The sequence below is a fragment of the Schistocerca cancellata genome, chromosome 3, assembly GCF_023864275.1.
Source record: "Schistocerca cancellata isolate TAMUIC-IGC-003103 chromosome 3, iqSchCanc2.1, whole genome shotgun sequence".
Classification (NCBI taxonomy): Eukaryota; Metazoa; Arthropoda; class Insecta; order Orthoptera; family Acrididae; genus Schistocerca; species Schistocerca cancellata.
Genome location: NC_064628.1, coordinates 579,158,765 through 579,182,678, shown reverse-complemented (window position 1 = coordinate 579,182,678; position 23,914 = coordinate 579,158,765). Strand labels below are relative to the sequence as shown.

The 23,914-nt window shown below is 37.2% G+C and overlaps 1 protein-coding gene across 1 annotated transcript in view; it reads right to left on the bottom strand.

The window, feature by feature from the left end:
- Positions 1–2,122: 2,122 nt before the first annotated feature.
- LOC126175436 (glycerol-3-phosphate phosphatase) overlaps positions 2,123–23,914 on the bottom strand; it is an 87,075-nt gene continuing 65,283 nt past the window's right edge. The window contains exons 4-6 of the mRNA XM_049922237.1: positions 17,558–17,768; positions 8,435–8,576; positions 2,123–2,367 (exon numbers count right to left, since the gene is read on the bottom strand). Coding sequence (XP_049778194.1) covers positions 2,184–2,367; positions 8,435–8,576; positions 17,558–17,768 — 537 coding nt within the window. The 3' untranslated portion in view covers positions 2,123–2,183. The remainder of the gene's footprint in view (positions 2,368–8,434; positions 8,577–17,557; positions 17,769–23,914) is intronic.

Below are 23,914 nucleotides of genomic sequence, written 5' to 3'. Positions count from 1 at the left end.
CTTACCACACAGGATTAACAGAGGACATCGAAAAATTTCAATGAAGGACGGCTCATTTTGTATTACCTCGAAATACAGGAGAGAGTGTCACAGATATGATACGTGAGTTGGGGTGGCAATCATTAAAACAAAGGCATTTTTCATAGTGGTGAGGCCTTTTCATGAAGTTTCAATCAAACATCCCCACTTGGCCCTTCTGTACTGACAGTAGCATTATTGTTATATAGCAGTGTCTATGGTCTAGCAAGTCACTGTTTGGTGATGGCTCTATTAACAAATTACTTCTGCTGCGCTTTGGCATATTTATGTCAACATACAGAGTTTTTAGTGATCACACTGTCAAACGTACAACTTGGAACAGCATACCTCCATTGCTATTTGGTTTGCGCATTACCTCAGTTGCACTATTGTTCCTTTGAGCCTGATCTTTCGTATCTATTGCAGTCATAAATTATCACTAAATTGGATTTCTCTTTTTTGCTGAACTGATATGAGTGTGTTTAGCTGCCAGGAAATCTAACCCAAACATACCTTCATAGTTTTTTTTTACTTTGTTCCTGTCATCCATATTTTTTCACCGTATTCATCTTGGCCTATCACGAAATCAATCATAACTTCTCCATAACTATGTACCTGGATGTCATTTAACCCTTTAATTGTACAGAATAACTGCCACCAGCTTTCTTCCAAGACTACATGGAACCCACATCCAAGAAATCTGATCACCTGTGTCGATTAGGAAACATATATGTTGCCCATGGTAAATCATGTTAATGAGCATACGTTTGAAACTGTCAACAGGAGAACTCACAGTAACTATAGCTTCTTGGGGGCATAAGTAGTGGTGGCTCTTCCATCCCCTGTCATTTTAACATACTCCTCTCAAAGCTCGCCGCTCTTGTCCTTATGTTGCTCTAACAGTTTCACACCGAGTCCTTCCATTTCACAGGAGAAACATTGACCCTCTCCTACAAGAAGTTTTCCTTAGTTGCATGTTCTCATGATAGCTGGTTCCCGAGTAAACTCTGAACAAATTACAATCTGGGTTGTAATTGATTTGAAATCTCCACAGCTCTTCAATAAATCAAACTACCATTTGTATTGCTTCTTCAAAGGTCTTGTAATGTATCAGTCTAACTGCCTGGCCCAATTCAACCTGCAGCCCATTGAGAAATGTATGTAATTTTTTTGCCTACCTTCAAATAACTCTGCCTTACTGTGTGAATGAGAAAAAGTTAGTAATAACTCTTCTAATGCAATCTGCAAAATGCTCAGTGGAGTCTCTATCCAAAATACACATGCTGTGGAATTTCTCCCTGTAAAACAATGTACTGTTGTGCAAGCAACTGTTTAAGTTCATTGTAGGTAGTTGCAATGACTGCAAGTGGCATCATCTTGGATTTGCAGATTTCCCACATCTATTTTGTCTGAGTTGCTCTCCAGGATTCCGAAGCTGCTGCATTCTCCAGTTCATTAAAATACTTTTGAAAGATGTTTGCATCAGCTCTGTGCTAGTTCTACATTCGGATGTCATACAAGGACTTCTGCAAATAGTACTGACAACTGCTATACCTCTTGGAAGACTGTACATTTTCTTCCCTCTTCAGAAGTAGTGATTTGTAAAGGAGCACTGAGGACCCCATACCTGACATCATTTTATAAGAGATCTCATTTAGGATGAGCGGTAGTGGAGTGTGGGGTCATAAAAGGTGAGCAAGTGATTGATGCTAATAGCAATAGTCAAGTTAATTGAACATGACATTATTCTTACCGTGATATATACATACACAAAAGGGGTCAAGGTTTTGGCTGCCTGCCAACTTGAATATGGCACTGACGTCACTGGTGGTGACAACAACACAACAGACAGCTTTGATTCACCATGGACAGTTTTTATTTGCTACAAGCGGCCACATGTGGAGTCAGTTATAGTGGTAATCTGTTTGCTGAGTGCTCCGAGATGAATGCTCTCACACCTTACTTACGTTAGCTCTCACTTTACACTATTTGCTGCATTATCTGTCTAGCACAATTCACATTAGTTACTCATTTACTTGCAAAATGTCATCTGTGCTAAATGGGAAAGGGAAACAATACTTTGAAAATAAAATAATGCTAATACTGCTTTAACATTAATTTATTGATAGTAACATTTTTTAAAAATTAATAACTGAACATATTGCCTACTTTGGTAATAGAGGCACAACATCAGCCAGTGTGTTTACATAATAATTGGGAACACAGCCCAAAATTTCTTTGTCATCAGACTTCTCCCATTGCTCAATGTCCACTAGGGATGACACTCCTGTGAGTACCATTAAAGTTTTGAAGCCACAGCGTGTTCCAAGAAGAATGTCTGTGTTTCCTCTGTAACAGGTTTCATAACACAAATAATGTTTACAATGATACTTTTTTGTATAATATAAGCAACATAAAGAAATAGTAGCTCTCTCTCTTTTCACATTAATGATAATGATATCATTACACATTACACACCAAAAAGTTTACTCCATAAGCTTTACTTCATAAGCATTAATGAGTACTACGAGAACCCACACAGTTAAATAGTTTCCCTGTGCAGCTTCGAAGATAGTCTATGATGATTTACAATTTTACATGTCCAGAATTGTGTTGTTGTTTTTTAAACATAAAGTGAAATATTTTATCGCAGATGATGACATACACACTGGAGCAAAAAATTTTATCACAGATGACAACACATGTAGTGGAGCAATATGTTTGTAAAAAAATATTTTACCAATTCATTACTACACTGTGATTTATTAAACAAAACTAGAAGGCACAAAACTATTAGACACAAAAAGATGAATTTTATAGTCAAATGCCTTACACTTCGTATGACACAGACTTCCTTCTACCCGCAAACAAGGTGATATTAAGTTCACATAATTACAAAGAAAGAAACACGCTATGTCCCTTTAGATTATTACAGTTACAAATTACGTATTTTTTAACAAATTAATATGGGTAGTGCATAACCAAAGAAAGACCGTCAACTGCCTTTATTTCCAGGCAAAAATCATAGGAATGAAAGTAGTTTACAAAAAAGGAAGCTAGCCTACAAAATGCTACCAAAGTTGACATATACCTGTAAACTGTAGCATGTGAGCACTAAAATGTGTGAGCTTTGTATTAGTAGTTAAGATTCCAACAGTCAGTTACCTGTTAGAACAATGCTAATTCTATTCTTATGTTTCATACTTTCAACAAAATGTAGAAAGTTCAGTAAAAAAAAAAAAAAAAAGTAAATTTTATGCTGTAGGTGCAGTATTTGGTGATGCACTTTTCGAGTCCTTGGAAGTGTTGCATAGGTATGATCTTTCTAAGCTAAGGGCCAAGAAGATTGATTTACCATGGAGCAATATGCTACAATACAGTAAGTGATTCTAGTTTTGTTGCAAAAGTAGATCCACAGACATAATGATCTGTTGTCTGTGATTTCTCTTATTCTATTGCGGCAAAGTTTTTCTGGTAGTTCAGGTCACTTTGGAGCCAATTCAGAAGAATGGCTGAATCACTTCATGCAGTCACCCACCAAATGACTGAATTGGTAGCCTGATAGTAGTGAGCAGCATTGCATCAAGTTCTGCAAGTACTTTTGGCAATGGCAGAGTAACTTTTGAGCCAGTCTACCTTGCTGCTTACCACATGAATACTAACAGTATTATAGGCTTCGTGCCTAAAGAGGAATAACAGTGTTATGTACACATTCAAAATTATAGCAGAAGACTTATAAAGTCTTTTACTTCTAGGTTCTATGTAAGTGAAGGCTATGCCTTCCCACAGTGTCCCAAAAATATGATGACCACTGATTTGCAATGTCAATGGGACAACAATGTTATTGTGCAGAAATCGGCAAATACATGATGGGAGAATCACATATTCTTGGGGTAGAATAAAGTATACTGCCTCAATCTTCCAATAAATAACAAGAATGTGTGTGTCTGATTGAAGTCAAAAGTCCAGAACGGTTAGCTCATCACGTCATGTTGACCTGACCACCGTCATAAAAAAAAGCTACAAAATCATCCAAATACATTACCAGACATTAAAACTGCAACCTCATGAAGATGGCATGCAACAAATGTGAAACTGCATAAGTGAACTATATACTGAATATGCAAATGTTTTACATCTCAGCACTAATGCAGAAAGTGGGTAGAAGTAAAGCCATCAACATTCAATATACAAGGTGTCCCTCCTATGAGTTCTCAGACACATTTTCTCTCATGTTTGGGCAGATATTTGCAATGTGTAACTGGACTTAGCCCATACAAATACTGCTCATCATGTCTTTCATGCAACACCCAGTGTTGACAGAAAGCATGTTTGTTTCCTGTTGCAAATAAAATTACTTTTAAATTGGAATTTTAAATGACCATTCGATACAGCAGTCCCAAATGAGTCTAATATGACACCTGCTTTATTGGTATGTATTATCAGGGGCAGTAGAACATGACAAATAACCAGTACTCCTCCAATGACGGTACCGTCCTGACTGCTACAACCACGCAACAGCGCTGTTCAGTCACTGATGTAGTAGTGGTTATTCTCTACATTTTAGTCCCCCTGTTAATATACACTGATAAAACAAATATGGGACTTCTCTAATAAATGGGCCTGTAAAATTGGACTTTAAAAATAATTTTGTTTGTAACAGGAAACAAATAGATGCTTCCCACTTACATTGGGTGTTGTTTGAATGTTGTGATGAATCAAATTTGTTTGAGCTGACTAACTACACACTGCAAACACTAAATTGTAAATATATGCCAAAATACCAGAGAAAATATGCCTGTCAACTCTTAGGGGGGATGCCTGGTACAAGGAGATTAAACAGTGGGTTTCTCATTCATAATTTGGATTAGAGTGTGGATTTCTTTCGATAAGATTACATTTTGCCTCAGGTAAGAAGAAACTTTTACTGGCATACACTGGAATTTAACAGCAGTAGGACTGTGGCCTGTAGATATGGTGCTTTATCATTTCATAATATTGCTGCTCACATGCAGGACATCAATGGCCCACACAACTGGCATTCAAGAGGACAGACATATCTGCTTGGCTGTGCACGACTATACATCCATGTCAAGGACCTTGAGTCAGGAAATGGACATGTTTACTGCAACACAAATATCCACACAGACAATATGAGAATGTCTAAAGGGCCACAGTCATCTTCTGAAAGTCCGAGTGCATAAGTACAATCTTGTTAACGGTTATCCTTTGTGGTATTGCAATTTCAAGGACTAGCAATGTGTATTTTGTGGCTGTCAAGTATCGTGTTGACCTGCAAGTCATCCTCAAGCCATGTAACCAGTTCTTGTAGTGCTGATGTTGGAGGATGATGTTAAACACAAATTGAAAAGGACTGTGAAATAGTGTATTACAAGTTCATCAGCAGTATGACACTCAAAACTCATCATGACAGTCCCCTGTCCCTGTGGTGGCAGCAATAAAGCTATAACAAGCTGCTGACAATAAGCAGCATGCTCAATATGCCTGGCATGAAGTTATATCCCACCTCCTCAATATCGGCACCACTGAGCAGTCCTCAGTTTTTGCACCAAATGTCCACATCATGCAACTGTTAAAGTCAGAACTGGTAATATAAACTAATTGTAAGCTATCTTTTTTAGGAAGATAGGAAGCGTTATTTTAAAAAAAACTATTTAGTTTTCCATAAGCATACCAAGAAATTTTTACTTTGCTATTTATTTCTTTTACTGATCGTCCAGCTGTTGTCTTAAAGTGCCCCTAAATAAGAAGACACTATCAAAATGAGTTTTAGGAAAATGACAGCACACGAAGGAGTAAGTAGTGCAGTATTGAGAACATCGGAAAAATTTCTAGGTTTGGGAATATTGGAATAAATGTGTTTTTTTATGGAATGATACATAATTTTTTATGACTTTCAAAACCTGTTGGATAAAGTTCAGTGACATAATATTTTTAAGGATTCGCAGTGCAATATTTGAAAAAATTTTCTAATCCAAATGTCAAGGCAGGTCACAAAATTCTTTTTCTCTTTTCCACTGAAGCTGTAAATATTGCTGAACAGGTTTCAGTCTGATGCAGAAACAGCGCACACTAGTCACTGTTACTGAGTGTGAATACTACTCTCTCTCTCTCTCTCTCTCTCTCTCTCTCTCTCCAGCTTGTATTAGAAAAATTAATAGCAAGAACTTGCAAAAATCTTGATAAAAGTGACTGGTACAATAAGCAGGGTTGATGGAAAAGACTGGTAGAATGACACTGGAAAGTTTTCTAGCACATTTTTAAAGATTTCCCAAAAAACAGTTTATGTGCCCTTGCGATTCGTCTAATCGAGCAGCTTTTAAACACTAAATCTTTTCCTTATCATCCTCCATCACTAGTTGCATGAAGGTGATGTCGAGCAGTTTATCTTGTTTTCTAAGACTGGATGAACCTTTTTTGAAGAAGATATTTTTTACCAATGCAATTACATTCATAAACGATGTATACATAAAATTTACGCAGTGAGTATTATTAGGCTGTGACAAGTTGAATTTCAGGGACATTATCAACAGACCATAGTTTACTGAAAGACACTAGCTGATCTCAAATATGTTCACAACCAGCAGTTATTTTGCTTCAGCATCAAAGCTGATACTGCATAAAACATACCTAGAGGGACAGACAGGTCATTGTGGCATTATTATGTGGCCAAAATGGTCTCTTGATGCCGTATCAATAGAGGTTTTTACTTTGGGGAACTAGGAAAAAAATACTGCTCCAAATATACACGATGACACTGTTGGAACCCATGGCCACATTCAGACAGAAACTTGTTCTTCACTCTCTGCGTACTGACAATAAATCATTTGTGTTGTTATAAACTGTTACTTACCCCATATTATTTTTCTGCTACTTTTTATGTGTTGCTATATCTAATTACTGAAATCACATTGAAACAACAATGTATGAGGTTGTTATGCTGGAATAAAACATATTTTGGAAGTTTGTAGGCATTTGTAGGCGTGTTTGTCACTGTTTTCCCACTTGGAGGAACTGAAGTGTTTAGTTAACTTGTTAAAACAATCCATGAAATTCAATTTTACTTCAAAAATAAATGAAATGTAGTGCATTATTTTAACAAATAAAAAAAGCTACACCTAGAGCTGGAATCAAACTTGTGAATTTTAGTATTCTGATGTAAAACCCTGTCCACTTCAATTACAAGCCAACAATCAACACAGCATTGAACAATGATACATTTTGTGGATGTGATTACAATGTTGGCAAACTGCCACCCTCTGACATCCATTTTCTCTACTTCTGTACAGCTGAATCTTAATGATTACAGGGTGCAACAACTGGGTTTTTCTTGTGATACTGTGGAAAAAATCCATGACACTTTCATCAAAATTCATAACCATTCACTAAGTGATTAAAAGTATCTGGACACCTAATAGTGGACATTAATATGGGGTGTGTCCACTCTTTGCCTTTATGATGGCTTAAACTCTGTTGGAGACACTTTCAATGAGGTGTCTGAATGTCTGTGGAGGAATGGCAGTCCATCCATCCTAAAGAGCTGAAACCAGAGAAGGCAGCTAGTGATGTTAGACACTAGAATCCAAAGTGACGTCAAAATTCTAATTCACCCCAAAAAAGTTTCACTGAGTTCAGATTGAGATCCTGGGCATGCCAGTCCATTTCATGAATGTTACCATCCACAAACCACTGTCTCACAGATCTGCTACTTCTTGATAGGGTGCACTGTCATGCTGATACAAACAGTTATCATCTGTGAACTGTTCCTTAACTATATGCCGCACACAATGCTCCTATATTTAGGATTTTCTTAAACACAATAAGGGGTATACACTCTAGCCATGGAAAACACCCCCCATATTGTAACACAACCTTGTAGCTACGTCTTTATTGGCACTAAACATGATGTTTTCCAAGCATTCACCAAACACAAATCACTTGTTTCCAGTCATCCACTGTCCAGTGGCATCTATCTTTGCAACATATCAAGCAGTGCTTAGCATAGACTACAGAAAGGTGTGACTTATAAGGAGCTCCCCACTGTTCAGCTGGACTCCTGGTAACACTTTGGAATTCCTTCTGCTGATTTCATATGACTTTAATGTCCCTGATGGATCTGTTACTCAAGTGATACCCAATGTCTAGTTGACATCTGAAGTCACTGAGCTCTCCTGACCAACCATTCTGCTGTTACTGGTTCTCTACTGACAACACAATATACTCCACCTCCTTTTATATTGGTGGGTCTGCCTCTCATGACATCTAGTTGTCAATTTTGCATTAAATGCAAGTGTCCACACACTTTACTCAAGGAGTGTGTTATATCAACTAAACAAACCTCTGCCTCCTTTAGAACTAATGACAAATACAGGGAGTTTCGTTAAGAAGCACTTACCTGTCACCAATCATTAGCGTTCTTTGAGGATTTATGTTGTGCTTCTTGATAAGATAATCTCTGATGTAGTCTCCAGGTTTTCCAATGACTTTTGGTTTACGTCCTGCGCAGCATTCTACTGCTGCTACCATACAGCCAGCACCTACGAATTACGGCCACTTTTAATAAGGTATGCTAGTTTTTTTTTTTTCTTCTTAATTCTTATAAAACAGTTCTTTTGTCCCACTCAGTTACTCTACCATAACGAAATATCTGCTAGAACTGCAAAATTATACTGTAAATGCTGCAACTGAAACAACAAAGTGAACAAGGAAAGCACAAAATAAGCTGAATTGATATTTAATAAATCATGCATAGAAAGATCATTACAAGTGAGGCACTAGCTCAGTTCTAAAGCACTGGGGGAAAAACAGTAAAAATATTTAAATTTAATATTTTAGAGAAACCCCGGAAGAACTGAACCAATTTCACCAGACAATGATTGGAACCCTGCTCCTTTTAAATAAGCATCTGAAACCTTTAAGCATTGAGCAAATTATAAAGAAAGCATAGCAGAAGACTGGTATCAGCAACACACATCCATAAATGAACTCAGATCGTATAAACTTACCCCTGCTCCAATCAACACACACACACACACACACACACACACACACACACACACACTACACCACTGAGTGGACTTAAAAAGCACATATTTACTGTTAAGTACATCAAAGATATTAATATGATTTACATCTCCTACCACTTGCATGGTTAAAGGTATACTAGGATCTTTCCTCCAGAAAGTACAGCTCTTGTAGACACAATGAACTGTATTCATACTGTCAAACAATCTTTGGAACTTCCTTCGTGACCATGACAAAGTACTTGAAATTTATAAGGGCCATTCAAAAAGAAACAAGCAGGAGGCATAATTACAGAAACCATTACCTGTATGTTAGAAGTATTAACCCAGGCTATTGAGACACTTGATACAAGGCAGTGAATGGCTGTCTCATAAAATTACCGGAGCTGCGATGTTAACCACTTCTGTACGTACAGCTGGACGTTGTCATCTGAGACCCCTTTTTAAGAGGACCAAAAATGGCGTAATCACAGGGAGAGAGGTCCGGACTGTATGGAGGGTGGCTGAGAACCTCCAATTTGAATGTATGCAGGAGTGCCGCGACTGTCTTGGCCATATGAGACTTTGCATTGTCGTGAAGCAGAATGACCCCACGGGTGAGATTGCCTGGAAGTTCTGACTGAATTGCTTGGCAAATGGGTGGTCAAGGTTTGTGAGTAATGCTGGGCATTCAGTGTTGTCCCGTGCTGCAGGAAGTGAATCAGAAGGGGGCCACGTGGGTTAAAGAAGAACATCAGCTTAACCTTTCCTGCACTCATATGGATGATGACGTACAGCTGTAGGTGCGGAACTGGTTAACATCGCAGCCTCACGAACTTTATGAGACAGCCATTCACAGCCTTGTGTCACAGTGGGACAAGTGTCTCGACAGCCAGGGTCAATAAATTTAACATACAGGTACTGGTTTCTGTAATTATGTCTCCGGCTCATTTCTTTTTGAATGCTCCTTATATTTGTCCAACTTCATATGTTGCAACCTAGCCGAGAGGTTGTACAATCAGACACAATTTCTTCCCTGCATCAAATATTGGGACGACAACACCACTCAAAATTTCTTTGTGAGAGCATAGTGCAATGGGCACTGTTGTCCTGGCACATCATTTAACCTTTGTGAAGAGCAACTTCTTCCTGCAGTACATACATTTTCTTGTAAAACAAAGTACATAATTCTGCCCATGTAATAGGCACATAAAAAGGCAGATCCGATCATGTTGTCACTGATGATACTTTCCTATAAATCTTTTCTGGTGACAATACACTTGAGCAAAATGAAGGTCTTCAAATTCCCACTGGTGACAGTTGTGAAGCCTTCTTACATCATAATGAAAATCTGAGCAAGTAGGGGGACATTCATTTAGACTACTGGAATAGGAGCATGAGCTTTAACATGCAACCAAAATATTGTTTGTCTTGTACAATAATCTACTTTCAAAGCATGGACCTTTTGCACACATTAGGGATGCAATCCAAGTTATGGCTTTGCTGCTCGTTGAAGATGTTTTGAAATGGTGGAGCACCTTTCTGTCCAATTGCAAAGACCTCTAGCTCCTTCATTTAACCTATATATGCCTTTTTCGGATGTAAGTAAGTGCATTTGTTTCACCAAGATGATAGTTCACACTACTGTCTCAGTGAAAGAATGTTGACTTGCGAGGGGAGGCCACGACGTTCGGATCATAGATTTATTTTAAAAATTGCACACGTTTAGTAGTTCATTAGGACAACATGATGTGCAAGTAGTATGGCATACTGCTTAGGCAATTTCGAGAAAATCGCAAGAGAAGTTTTAGGCATCAATGACAGACCAGTGTGTCGCACCCCTGAACACAAGATGGTGGCAGTCATGTGGTTAGTGTTCGAGCTCCATAATTAGTGGATCTCAGGCTCTAACCCTGCTAATGGGATCCCCCCCCCCCCCCTCCCAACACTAATCATGTTATTTCCTACACATTGCATCTGAAAGGTAATATGATGACGATACAAGTGTATCTGCACAAACTTTTATCAAATTTACAATGCAAAGTCTCAATGTTTACTAATTTTTATTATTACAACAAATGTTATGTGACTTTTATTTCTACAGGCAAGTTAAAAACTTTATCAAGCACCTTCAAAGTTCTTTATATATTAGATTGACAACGAACAAGAAATTGCTTCTGAAAATGCTATTAAAATATATTCAATCGTAAATCGCCAACTTTTGGCACCAATATTTATGAAAATGTTATGTAATTTATGGATTGCATCCAAACTGTTCGAAGAGAGAGAAATTTTCCATAATGTCAATGAGCCCTGTTTTTCCTTAGAAACTCTGAAGATTCCTTGTGTATATAGGAAAAGTAGATTCATTTGACATAGTAGATGCAGTTTTAATTTATATTTTCCATGTGTGTATGGAAAATATCATCCTGCAACTTGTAATGTACAAAGTACATCTGATGATTAGTCATACCTACCCTAATATTGTAGAATATTGTTACTCATTGTATTATCGAATAAAGTTATTTACATCTTTATTTATAGATGTTTGACTTGGTCTTTCCAAGTCCATCTCTCGCTCCTGAAACGGGTGTATGCATGTGGAAGCACGCAGGTGCAAAGCAGTTCTTGCTGCATCATACGCTGACAGATATAATGAAGTTTGGAGATCACAACAGGCATACATTTTCAGGAAAACTTCATGCACTTGCTTGTTTACTTATCGATAATTATAAATATAATATTTATTGTGATGATAAAGTTTAGCAAAGCTCCAGCAAATACATGTATATTTTCATCAAGTTACCTTTCAAATGTAACATGTATGAAATAATATAATTAGTATTGGGAAAAAAGCATGGGCAGTGTTCGATCCAGCAATCCACTGATTATTGAGCTTGAATGTTAACCACACGACTGTCATTTGCTCAGGGTCACACCACTGACCCATACAACTTCTCTTGCGATTTTCTTGTAATCGCCTAAGCAGAACGCCATAGAACATGCATATTATGTTGTCCCAATGGACTACCAAAAGTGTACAAAATCTGAAGTAAATCCTTGATCCAAACATCATGGTCACCCCTTGTTAATATACTTTGCCATTTAAACTAAACTGTTTGGGCATTTACTTTTCACATAAGATCTGTTCCAGATCAACCCATTTCCACCACTATATTACACTGTATGCATTATACCATTCCTGAACAACACAATCAGGTCATTAACATGGATCCAATGTCGCATAAGGTGCTTAAGGTCAAACCTCAAAACTAATTAACTTAATCTTTTATTTTTATAAAACATATTTATTATGTTGCTGAAGCATGGCTAACAGCTTATTAGCTGAACATAGTACCTTCAGATCTTTTTATTTAAAAAATTAACTATGGAAGGTCACCACTCTAAAATGGAGATTGAGCAATAACATACAGCAACTAACACACTACCATAATAGCTACCTCAACTCTTTTTGCAACATATACTGATTTCTTACCTGACTATAGTCAGCAACCATAGAGAGCTGAGTGGGACACAATAGCATCTGCCAGTCACACCCACTAAATTGGTGATCCCTTGATGCCTCAGAACATGTCCTACCAACCGATCCCTTCTTCTAGTCAAGTTGTGCCACAAATTTCTCACTCCCCAATTCTATTCAATACCTCCTCATTAGTTATGTGGTCTACCCATCTAATCTTCAGCATTCTACTGTAGCACTACATTGCGAAAGCTTCCATTCTCTTCTTGTCTAAATTATTTATCGCCCATGTTTCACTTCCATACATGACTACACTTCACACAAAACTTTCAGAAACGACTTCCTGACATTTAAATCCTTGCCATTGCCAGTCTACATTTTATATCCTCTCTACTTTGACCATCATCAATTACTTAGCTCCCCAAATAGCAAAACTCATCTACTACTATAAGTGTCTCATTTCCTAATCTAATTCCCTCAGCATCACCCGATTTAATTCAACTACATTCCAATATCCTCGTTTTGCTTTTGTTGATGTTCATCTTATATCCTCCTTTCAAGACACTGTCCATTCTGTTCAACAGCTCTTCCAGGTCCTTTGCTGTGTGTGACAGAATTACAATTTCATCATCAGCAAACCTCAAAGTTTTTATTTTTTCTCCATGGACTTTAATTCATACTCTGAATTTTTCTTTGGTTTCCTTTACTGCTTGCTCAATATACAGATTGAATAGGCTACAACCCTCTCTCACTCTCTTTCCAACCACTGCTTCCCTTTCATGCCCCTCGACTCATATAACTGCCATCTACTTTCTGTACAAATTGTAAATAGCCTTTCGCTCCCTATATTTTACCCCTGCCACCTTCAGAATTTGAAAGAGTGTAGTCCAGTCAACATTGTCAAAAGCTTTCTCTAAGTCTAGAAATGTAGGTTTGCCTTTCCTTAATCTAACTTCTGAGATAAGTTGTAGGGTGAGTATTGCCTCATGTGTTCCAACATCTCTATGAAATCCAAACTGATCTTCCCCAAGATCAGCTTCTACCAGCTTTTCCTTTCATCTGTAAAGAATCCATGTTAGTATTTTGCAACAGTTACTTATTAAACTGATAGTTTGGTAATTTTCACACCTGTCAACACCTGCTTTCTTTGGGATTGGAATTATATTCTTCTTGAATTCTGAGGGTATTTCGCCTGTCTCATACACCTTTCTTACCAGATGGGACAGTCTTGTCATGGCTGGCTCTCCCAAGGTTATCAGTAGTTCCAATGGAATCTTGTCTACTCCCGGGGCCTTGTTTCGACTTAGATCTTCCAGTGATCTGTCAAACACTTTACACAGTATCATATCTCCCATTTAATCTTCAGCTACATGCTCTTCCATTTCCATAATATTGTCCTCAAGTACATCGCCCTTGTGTAGACCCTCAATACACTCCTTTCACCTTTCTGCTTTCCCATCTTTGGTTAGAACTGGTTTTCCATATGAGCTCTTGATATTCATACTGGTGGTTCTCTTTTCTCCAAAGGTATCTTTAATTTTCCTGCACGCAGTATCTATCTTTCCCCCTAGTGATATATGTTTCTAGTGCCTTACATTTGTCATCTAGCCATCCTTGCTTAGCCATTTTGCACCTCCTGTCGATCTCATTTTTGAGACATTTGTATTCCTTTTCACCTCCTTCATTTACTGCATTTATATATTTTTTTCTTTTCATCAATTAAATTCAATATTTCTTCTGTTACCCAAGAGTTTCTACTAGCCCTAATCTTTTTACCTACTTGATCCTCTGCTGTCTTCACTATTTCATTTCTCAGAGCTACCCAGTCTTCATCTACTGTACTTCTTAGCCCAATTCTTGTCAATCGTTCCCTAATGCTCTCCCTGAAACACTCTACAACCTCTGGTTCTGTCAGTTTATCCAGGTCCCATCCCCTTAAATTCCCAACTTTTTGCAGTTTCTTCAGTTTTAATCTACAGTTGATAAACAACAGATTGTGGTCAGAGTCCACATCTGCCCCTGGAAATGTCTTACAATTTAAAACCTGGTTCCTAAATCTCTGTCTTACCATTATATAATCTATCTGAAACCTTCCAGTATCTCCAGGTCTCTTCCATGTATACAACCTTCTTTCATGATTCTTGAACCAAGTGTTAGCTATGATTAAGTTATGCTCTGTGCAAAATTCTACCAGGCGGCTTCCTCTTTCATTCCTGAGGACATATAGAACCAAATTTACATAATTTACAAACTGATGAGGCACATAACTTGTCTTCCTTAGGCTAAGCAACAATTGCACAGAAAGGAGGAGCCTCTGGTCACAAATTTAAAATCAAATAAGTCTGCCAAATCATGAAAACAGTGGTCCCCATACATAAAAGAAGCAGAAATAGCTATTTCTATAGATGTCAATTATTAAAATTCATCTCAATCGACATACAGCTATAGAGTAACTAGCAAATCATGTAAATAAAGTTGTTACAAGAATGAATATATTATTCAATTTTATTTTGTTGCTGTCAGTAATATTATATTATAATATGTTTATACATTCCCTTACTACACTTTATCCACTATTCAGCTTAGTATTATATTTGAAATTTTACAAATTACAGATTTTTAACATAATTTTTTTGGTTAATAGTACAAAGTATATTTTGGAGAGGTTTTTTCTCATTGTAGTCATCTTTTAGCTTTACAGCACTTTGCTGCTAATCACATTTTGCACACAAGATTCTATTTTATGTGCACATTTTCTATACTTTTATAGAGGTCATTGATGGTACTGTTTCTGCAGAGACCTATATGGCACTTCTTTCTCAGCTTTTGTGCTCCAACTTCATGTTCTGCCAGCTGTGCTCCCACAATGTTTCTTCCTTGAAGTACTTCCTTTCTACCAAAAGCTCTGTAACTGTGCCGCTTACCTCATCCAAAATGTCATTTGATCGATCATTAAATCTTTACTTTGCCCTGTCACACATAGTAACAACTTCTTTGTTTGCTTTCACTTCACGATGCAAAGTGCTTAGAAGAATAAAACTTTCGTTTTCTTTCCATGATGTACAGGCAAGGTGCAGTCCCTGTTGCCCATCAGTGGCAGGACACTGGTGAAATATATTTTGGTGCTGCACTTCTTCACCTCATCAGAGTTCTTTTAACATACCTGGTTTACTGTCTTCCTTCTCCTGTGTCTTGTTAGCTGGATGAAGAGACATAAAGAAGTTGTCTATCATCACATTTCTTCCTTGGTTTAGACAAGGCTCTATCTGGTGTAGGAGAATTTCCTCTCCTACAGGGTGAATTCCAGGATCTGTGTTCTTACTGAGGTATGAAAACCACTTCATACACACTTAGCCCCTATCTCAATAACAATTCAGAAACTGACACAACTCTTCTCTGGGTTACTGGGAATGAATTGGGTGAACCTGTATGATTTTTTACATTTCAGACATCAAACTTATTGGTAAACAGGTGTCAACTAACTTTGATTTTTCATTGACACTTAACTAAGAATTGGTGCCATGTTTTTGTGTTATTCAGTGTAGCTGATAATTCATTTTTAGTGTATTTATCACAAAACAATATTGTATAGTACAGCATCCAGAGCAGAAATGAAGGAGGGATCATTTTGACCCTTTCTGCAATTTTAATGTAAACTTCTTAGATATACAAGTTCTTAAGAATTTAAATTGTGAAACGTATATCCTGGAGCTTCTTACACAATATATTTCTACCACTTTCAGAATACACATAATTAAAGTCTAAGAGAGAAAGAGAACAGTTAACATGCTTTGCTTATTATTTCAGTTATAATAATTAATAATATACATGTGGCTCAATGGTCTAGAGCAATTCTTTGAGTTGGACACCACTTCAGCAGCTTCTGTGTCCCTAAACTACCCCAATTCTCCAACCGTGAAAAGGTAATCTATACTTTGAAGTGGAATCCAAACCATATATGTCATTTTTGGTGGATCCTCATATCACTGAGAGGTGATGGTTAGTTAACAAAAAAAACACACACTGAAAAATCCATGAACTGACCGGGATTCAATCCCAAATCTCTTTATTTTCCAGGCACGTGCTTTACCGTTAGACCACCAGGTCCAACTATGATGTGCTATGGAGTTATAATTTAGAATAATTCATCTTCAAGAAATGAAGTTTTCATTCCCAATAAAAATAATACATGATACTTGCTCAAGATCACTCTAAGAGCTATGTTTAACTAGTTAGGTATTTTAACTGGAATATATCTGTATATAATGTCTCATACAATTTGTTATGAACAATCCGTAACAATTTAAAACAAACAGTGATCTCTACAGCTAAAATAAGAGAAGAAAAATGGAATAACTGAATCTCAAATACTGGGAAATATGTTATTCTCAAAAATCTTTGCTCACTTACCTAATGGCATAAAATTATGTTACACAATAGATAACCTGACTCACACCACTTCAATACAATATATCATTCAAATAGCCCACATATAATTAAACCAAATCAATTCTGCTCATTCAAGAGTAAGGAGCAGAAAAGTAATATTGGGGTGGAAAAACTGAAACATGAACAAATAATTATAACATCAATAACAAGAGATAGTTTACTTTTTGAATGGAGATGATGATCATTTTACAAAGCCTCTTAAGGAATGAATGAAGATCTCTTGTTATATAAGCAGGAAAGAGTGAAAAGTATTTATTAAGAATGCTGAATGCACTAAAAAGCAAGGGGAACACAGGGTACAGTAACTAGTCCGTGATACAAGCAAGTAGTAAACGACAGTTAGCAGTAACATTACTTCACTGACACATGGGTAAGAAATATTGATGATATATTTTTAAGAGTTTCTAAAGCAATCTTAATCTTTAGTAAAATATTGTTTAAATTGTCACAGAACTTAATGATATTCTAATAAGTTATGCTGAAAATCACAAAATATAGAATTCATTTGAACACTTGCGAGATGAGAAATTGAGTAATGCCAAGCATAATATATTTTTTTTTTAGTTATAAGATATGAGAGACCAACCTGGTATTACTACATTGCTTTTTGAAGGAAATTGCTGATCTGTATTTGTAGCTAGAAAAAGACAGTCTGGATTTTTGAGATATGAGCCTGCTTTTAGTATTTTGGGATAGCTGATCTGTTCATCAAATCCTACAATTACAGCTCCTACTTCTGGATCCAGATTTGTTTTGGAGCTAACTAGTGTTCCCATATCACACACCATAGGATCAGGCTGCAAAGCACAGATTTAGTCACATATGTATAAAATGAAAAAAAAAATACAAATAGATATAAACACACATCTTTAGTGTTCCTGGAATCAAAAACTTTCACAATATTAAAGTCTTTCCTATGTTGTTGCTCAAGAACTGCCTGGAAAGCCTACTTTTATAGACAGATCTTAAGATTTGACTGCTCTTTTGATTGGGAACATTTGTGAAATTAATTTCACTGAGACTGAAGACAGATCTTCCACACAAACATTTAATAGATAAAATATAAATATGTTAGTCAGAAAAAAAACTGTTAATGACAATGAAACTGGAAAGACTGATGAAAACTTATAGACATTAAGAAATGTAAGTCATTCTTGGAGTTTACTCAACATGTATTATCCTTTCCTGCCCACCAATCCCACTAACAAGCGAAACCCAAAGAAGGTGACACCATATCAGGCCTCAGAAGCATCTGGCTCAGTCCTAGTTGCAGGTGTGAATCAATAAGTGATTTTGAACATTACTTAAAGGAACAAATCATGGGATTGTAAATGAGCAGTTAGGGCAGTATTACAATTGCAACAAGGGAAAGAGCTCAAATTCCATTTCTTAACTGCAACAAGATTTACAAAACAATACAAACTGAATATTAAACTCTGAAATGAGTAAAGTTCACAAGCTATCAAGCACCAATTACAAGTTATAAAAATGTAATTAATGAAGCTGCTATAAAGTTGTGATAAGTGCAAGAGAGAAGTGCTAGCAATGAGGGGCAACAGTGGAGCACGATGACACTTTACTTAGCCTCTAGTTCATAGAAGTCCAATGTGTTGTGCCGATGGAGAGTGCTGGTTGTCCACAAGCTCTTCTGTGATGAACACAGATGCTACTTGTCGACCGCTCCAGGAAATCGACCAAAGTATGGTTGAGTGAACATGCTGGATTCAATTTAAACTACTTGATCCCAGCAAGAAAAGCGTAGATTCACTGCCACCCTAATGTCCATACCTACAATAAGCTACCTCTTTCTTACCAGTGAGTCCTGAGGGAGCTCTACAGATCTGTTAGATTGCCATTACCTGGCTGGTCCTAACCCCAACTACCTCCCAGGAATGGCATATGCCTGAACTCCTTGTTCTCCTTCAAACCAAGGAGCTTCTCACACAGTCACCACCCTCTCAGTGGCCACCAATAATTACACTTTGGAACACATTGGCTTAAAATTAATCTGTCCCAAACCCACTCCTGTGCAGTGGGAATAGTGTTAAGTAATTTCTGCCTCACTCTCGTCATGGACAAACAGAAAATCTGTATGCAGGTTTATTAAAAATTCTTATTTCTAGCTGACTTCCCTAATAAAATAAATTTAGAATCATAAACAGAACCAAAAATTGTATTACACTATCACATCTTTCAATACTGTGGTAGATATCATGTCATACTGTTACATAAACTGTATTAAGTACAAGCCACCAAACTGTCATACAAATGCTAAACACGGGGACAGTTCGAGAAAATTTTTTCACCCAAAAGACACTCCCATGTATGCTTTTGTTTATGTGAGTTTTCACTAGAAATTGTGATATGCAATGTACACAAATCATGCACTTGGGTGCCACTATCAGCATAGCACCCCAAGTGACCGCTACTAATTTTGATACATCCAACACAGAAATCTTACTGTTTCGGCACCTTTGGTGCCTCTCTCAGCTTAGGGCATCCAAAGTGGCAGCTCGTGTCACTTGGGCTTTAAACTGGCCCTGGCTACATAAATACTATAACAGTAAAGGGGGGAAAAAAACTTGCGCACACCCCTGGGAAATACTCAAAAAAATGTGAGTACACTCAATTATCAAATATTTACAACTTTGACAGAAATCAAAGGGTTTATGTACGTTAATGAAAAGGAAGAAGATTAGGATTTAACATCAAACTGATGTAAGGGTCATTACAGATGGCTCAGCTAGAGAAGGGAGGCAGCTTTTGACCAAGGACTGTTAGAAGAACTGATCTAGCATTTTTCTATTTTGCTTTAAGCACACCACAGAAAACCCACACATGGTCAGCTGTTCAGAGAACAGTAATGCTTGCTTACAGCATATATTACTCAATACAATGATTTCACATGTTCATGGAATCTCAATGAGTAAAATGAACTGTAAACTCCTCCACTACATAGAGTATAATTTCTCACTTCTTGTCTAAAATTATGAACATGTGGGTAAGTTCCTTCTTCAATACATGCACTGACTCATAAAGTTGAAAATATGTTGAAGTTCCACATGATACTCCTCCATAACCACAATATTTTGATTTGCTGATGATTTGTTAAAATGCTACAGACCTCTATAAATGAGAATATTTGTGAAAATGTCATAACAAAAGGGAAAATTGTAATAAAAAAACCAAACATGAGAGAGATATGAATTCATTTCCAAAAAATAGTTTGTTCGTAATACTATGAGTGAGACATGATTAATACATATGCACTTCTGAGTTTTTTTGTTCTTAAATAATCTGTAATCTACAAATTTCAAAATTACATTTTGAAAATATGAATAGTCACAGGATGTTAACTGTCTTGAGAAATGATACAGTGGAAGAACTCCTGACTGTCAGCTATGGCATTAATGCAAGAAATTCTTAAACTGTCAAAATATGTATACATAAAGATGAAAGAATCTGAAATTTTTTGGTTATTTAGAAATTATTTTCTCCAAAACCCTCATCCTAAATGTTCTAAAAATTTCATGGTATGTTAGTTGATCACTGTACTTAGGAAGTGTACAATCAGAAAGGGCAATACTTGTCTGCACAAAATGTGAGAAATTTCCCACACATGATGCAGACACAAGCGATGCCTTGGTCTGAGTGTAACAGTTCTTTCCAGTAATGCCAAATATTACATCCTTCAGATGTTTCTAAACTCAGTTTGAGGACCAGGGCCAAGTTAAAGGCAAAGTATGCCTAGCATTTAGAGAGGCCTATCAGGAGTTGGGTTTATTGGAAGGAGAATAGCACTGGGATGGCTTATTTCTAGAAGTCAAGCTGGTCTCCCTTTCAGAGCAATTGCTGTACTACCGACTACATGCAGTGCAGCAAAACCAAAGTCTCTATGGGAAAAATATAAGTAAGCCCCAGGTGAGGACATACTTGCCAAAGTCCATTGGGAAAGTCTGATACTGGAAATTAAGCTTCAATCAAACATTATCAACAACGCTTTCATTATCTTGGAGTCTTTGAGAACAAGTGTATGGTCACGACACATAAAACTTTGCTGCAACTTCACCTGCCTGCATCAGTTTGAGACCAACAAGGCATACTTTATGCTGATTATATCTAAGAATCCCCCCCCCCCCCTCCCTCCTCCCCATAAACCATGGACCTTGCCATTGGTGAGAGGCTTGTGTGCCTCAACGATAAAGTCTGCTGTACCATAGGTGCAACCACAACGGAGGTGTATCTGTTGAGAGGCCAGACAAACATGTGGTTCCTGAAGAATGGCAGCAGCCTTTTCAGCAGTTGCAGGGCAACAGTCTGGATGATTGACTGATCTGGCCTTGTAACATTAAACAAAATGGCCTTGCTGTGCTGGTACTGTGAATAGATGAAAGCAAGAGGAAACTACAACTGTAATTTTTCCTGAGGGCATGCAGCTTTACTGTATGAATAAATGATGATGGCGTCCTCTTCGGTAAAATATGCTGGAGGTAAAATAGTTCCTCATTAGGATCTCTGGGTGGAGACTACTCAGGAGTACGTTGTTATCAGGAGAAAGAAAACTGGCATTCTACGGATTGGAGTGCGGAATGTCAGATCCCTTAAATGGGCAGGTAGGTTAGAAAATTTCAAAAGGGAAATGTATACATTAAAGTTGGATATAGTAGGAATTAGTGAAGAACAGTTGCAGGAGGAACAAGACTTCTGGTCAGGTGAATAGAGAGTTATAAATACAAAATCAAATAAGGGTAATGCAGGAGTAGGTTTAATAATGAATAAAATAATAATAATAATAATAATAATAATAATAGCACGGATAAGCTACTACAAACAGCATAGTAAACACGTTATTGAAGCCAAGGTAGACATGAAGCCCTCACCTACCACAGTAGTACAAGTTTATATGCCAACTGCCTCTGCAGATGATGAAGAGATTATAGAAATTTATGTGCGATAAAAGAAATTATTCTGATAGTTAAGGGAGATGAAAATTTAATAATTATAAGGGACTGGAATTCGATAGTAGGAAAAAGAGAAGAAGGAAAAGTAGCAGATGAATATGGAATGGGGGAAAGGAATGAAAAAGGAAGCTGTCTGGTACAATTTCGCACAGAGCATAATTTTATAACACCTAACACTTGGTATACAAATCATGAAAGAAGATTGTATATGTGGAAGGGGCCTGCAGACATGGGAAGGTTTCAGATAGATTATATAATGGTAAGAGAGAGATTTAGGAACCAGGTTTTAAATTTTAAGACATTTCCAGGGGCATATGTGGACTCTGACCAAAATTTATTGGTTATGAACTGGAGATTAAAACTGAAGGACTTGCAAAAAGGTGGGAATTTAAGATGAGACCTGGATAAAGTGAAAGAACCAGATGTTGTGGATAGTTTCAGAGAGAGGATTAAGAAATGTTTGACAAGAACAGGGGAAAGAAATGCAGTAGAAGAAGAATGGATAGCTTTGAGAGATGAAATAGTGAAGGTAGCAGAGGATCAAGTAGGTAAAAAGATTAGGGCTAGTAGAAACTCTTGGGTAACAGAAGAAATATTGAATTTAATTGATGAAAAGAAAAAAATATATAAATGCAGTAAATGAAGGAGGTGAAAAGGAATACAAATGTCTCAAAAATGAGATCGACAGGAGGTGCAAAATGGCTAAGCAAGGATGGCTAGATGACAAATGTAAGGCACTAGAAACATATATCACTAGGGGGAAAGATTGATACTGCGTGCAGGAAAATTAAAGATACCTTTGGAGAAAAGAGAACCACCAGTATGAATATCAAGAGCTCATATGGAAAACCAGTTCTAACCAAAGATGGGAAAGCAGAAAGGTGAAAGGAGTGTATTGAGGGTCTACACAAGGGCGATGTACTTGAGGACAATATTATGGAAATGGAAGAGCATGTAGCTGAAGATTAAATGGGAGATATGATACTGTGTAAAGTGTTTGACAGATCACTGGAAGATCTAAGTTGAAACAAGGCCCCGGGAGTAGACAAGATTCCATTGGAACTACTGATATCCTTGGGAGAGCCAGCCATGACAAGACTGTTCCATCTGGTAAGCAAGATGTATGAGACAGGCGAAATACCCTCAGAATTCAAGAAGAATATAATTCCAATCCCAAAGACAGCAGGTGTTGACAGGTGTGAAAATTACCAAACTATCGATTTAATAAGTCATGGCTGCAAAATACTGACACGAATTCTTTACAGATGAATGGAAAAACTGGTAGAATCCAACATCAGGGAATATCAGTTTGGATTCCGTAGAAATGCTGGAAGATGCGAGGCAGTATTGACCCTATGACTTATCTTAGAAGATAGATTAAGGAAAGGCAAACCTAAGTTCTCCCATTCGGAGACTTAGAGAAAGCTTTACACAATGTTGACTGGAATACTATCTTTCAAATTCTGAAGGTGGCAGGGGTCAATCAGGAAGCAAAAGGCTATTTACAATTTGTACAGTAACCAGATGGCAGTTATATGAGTCTAGGGGCAAGAAAGGAAGCAGTGGTTGGGAACAGAATGAGGCAGGGTTGTAGTCTATCCTTGATGTTATTCAATCTGTATATTGAGCAAGCAGTAAAGGAAACCAAAGAAAAATTGAGAGTAGGAATTAAAATCCATGGAGAAAAAATAAAAACTTTTGAGCTTAGCCGATGACATTGTAATCCTGTCACACACAGCAAAGGACCTGGAAGAGCAGTTGAATGGAATGGACAGTGTCTTGAAAGGAGGATATAAGATGAACATCAACAAAACCAAAACGAGGATAATGGAATGTAGTCAAATTAAATCGAGTGATGCTGAAGGAATTAGATTAGGAAATGAGACACCAACAGTAATAGATGAGTTTTGCTATTTTGGGAGCAAAATAACTGATGATGGTCGAAGCAGAGAGGATATAAAATGTAGACCGGTGATGACAAG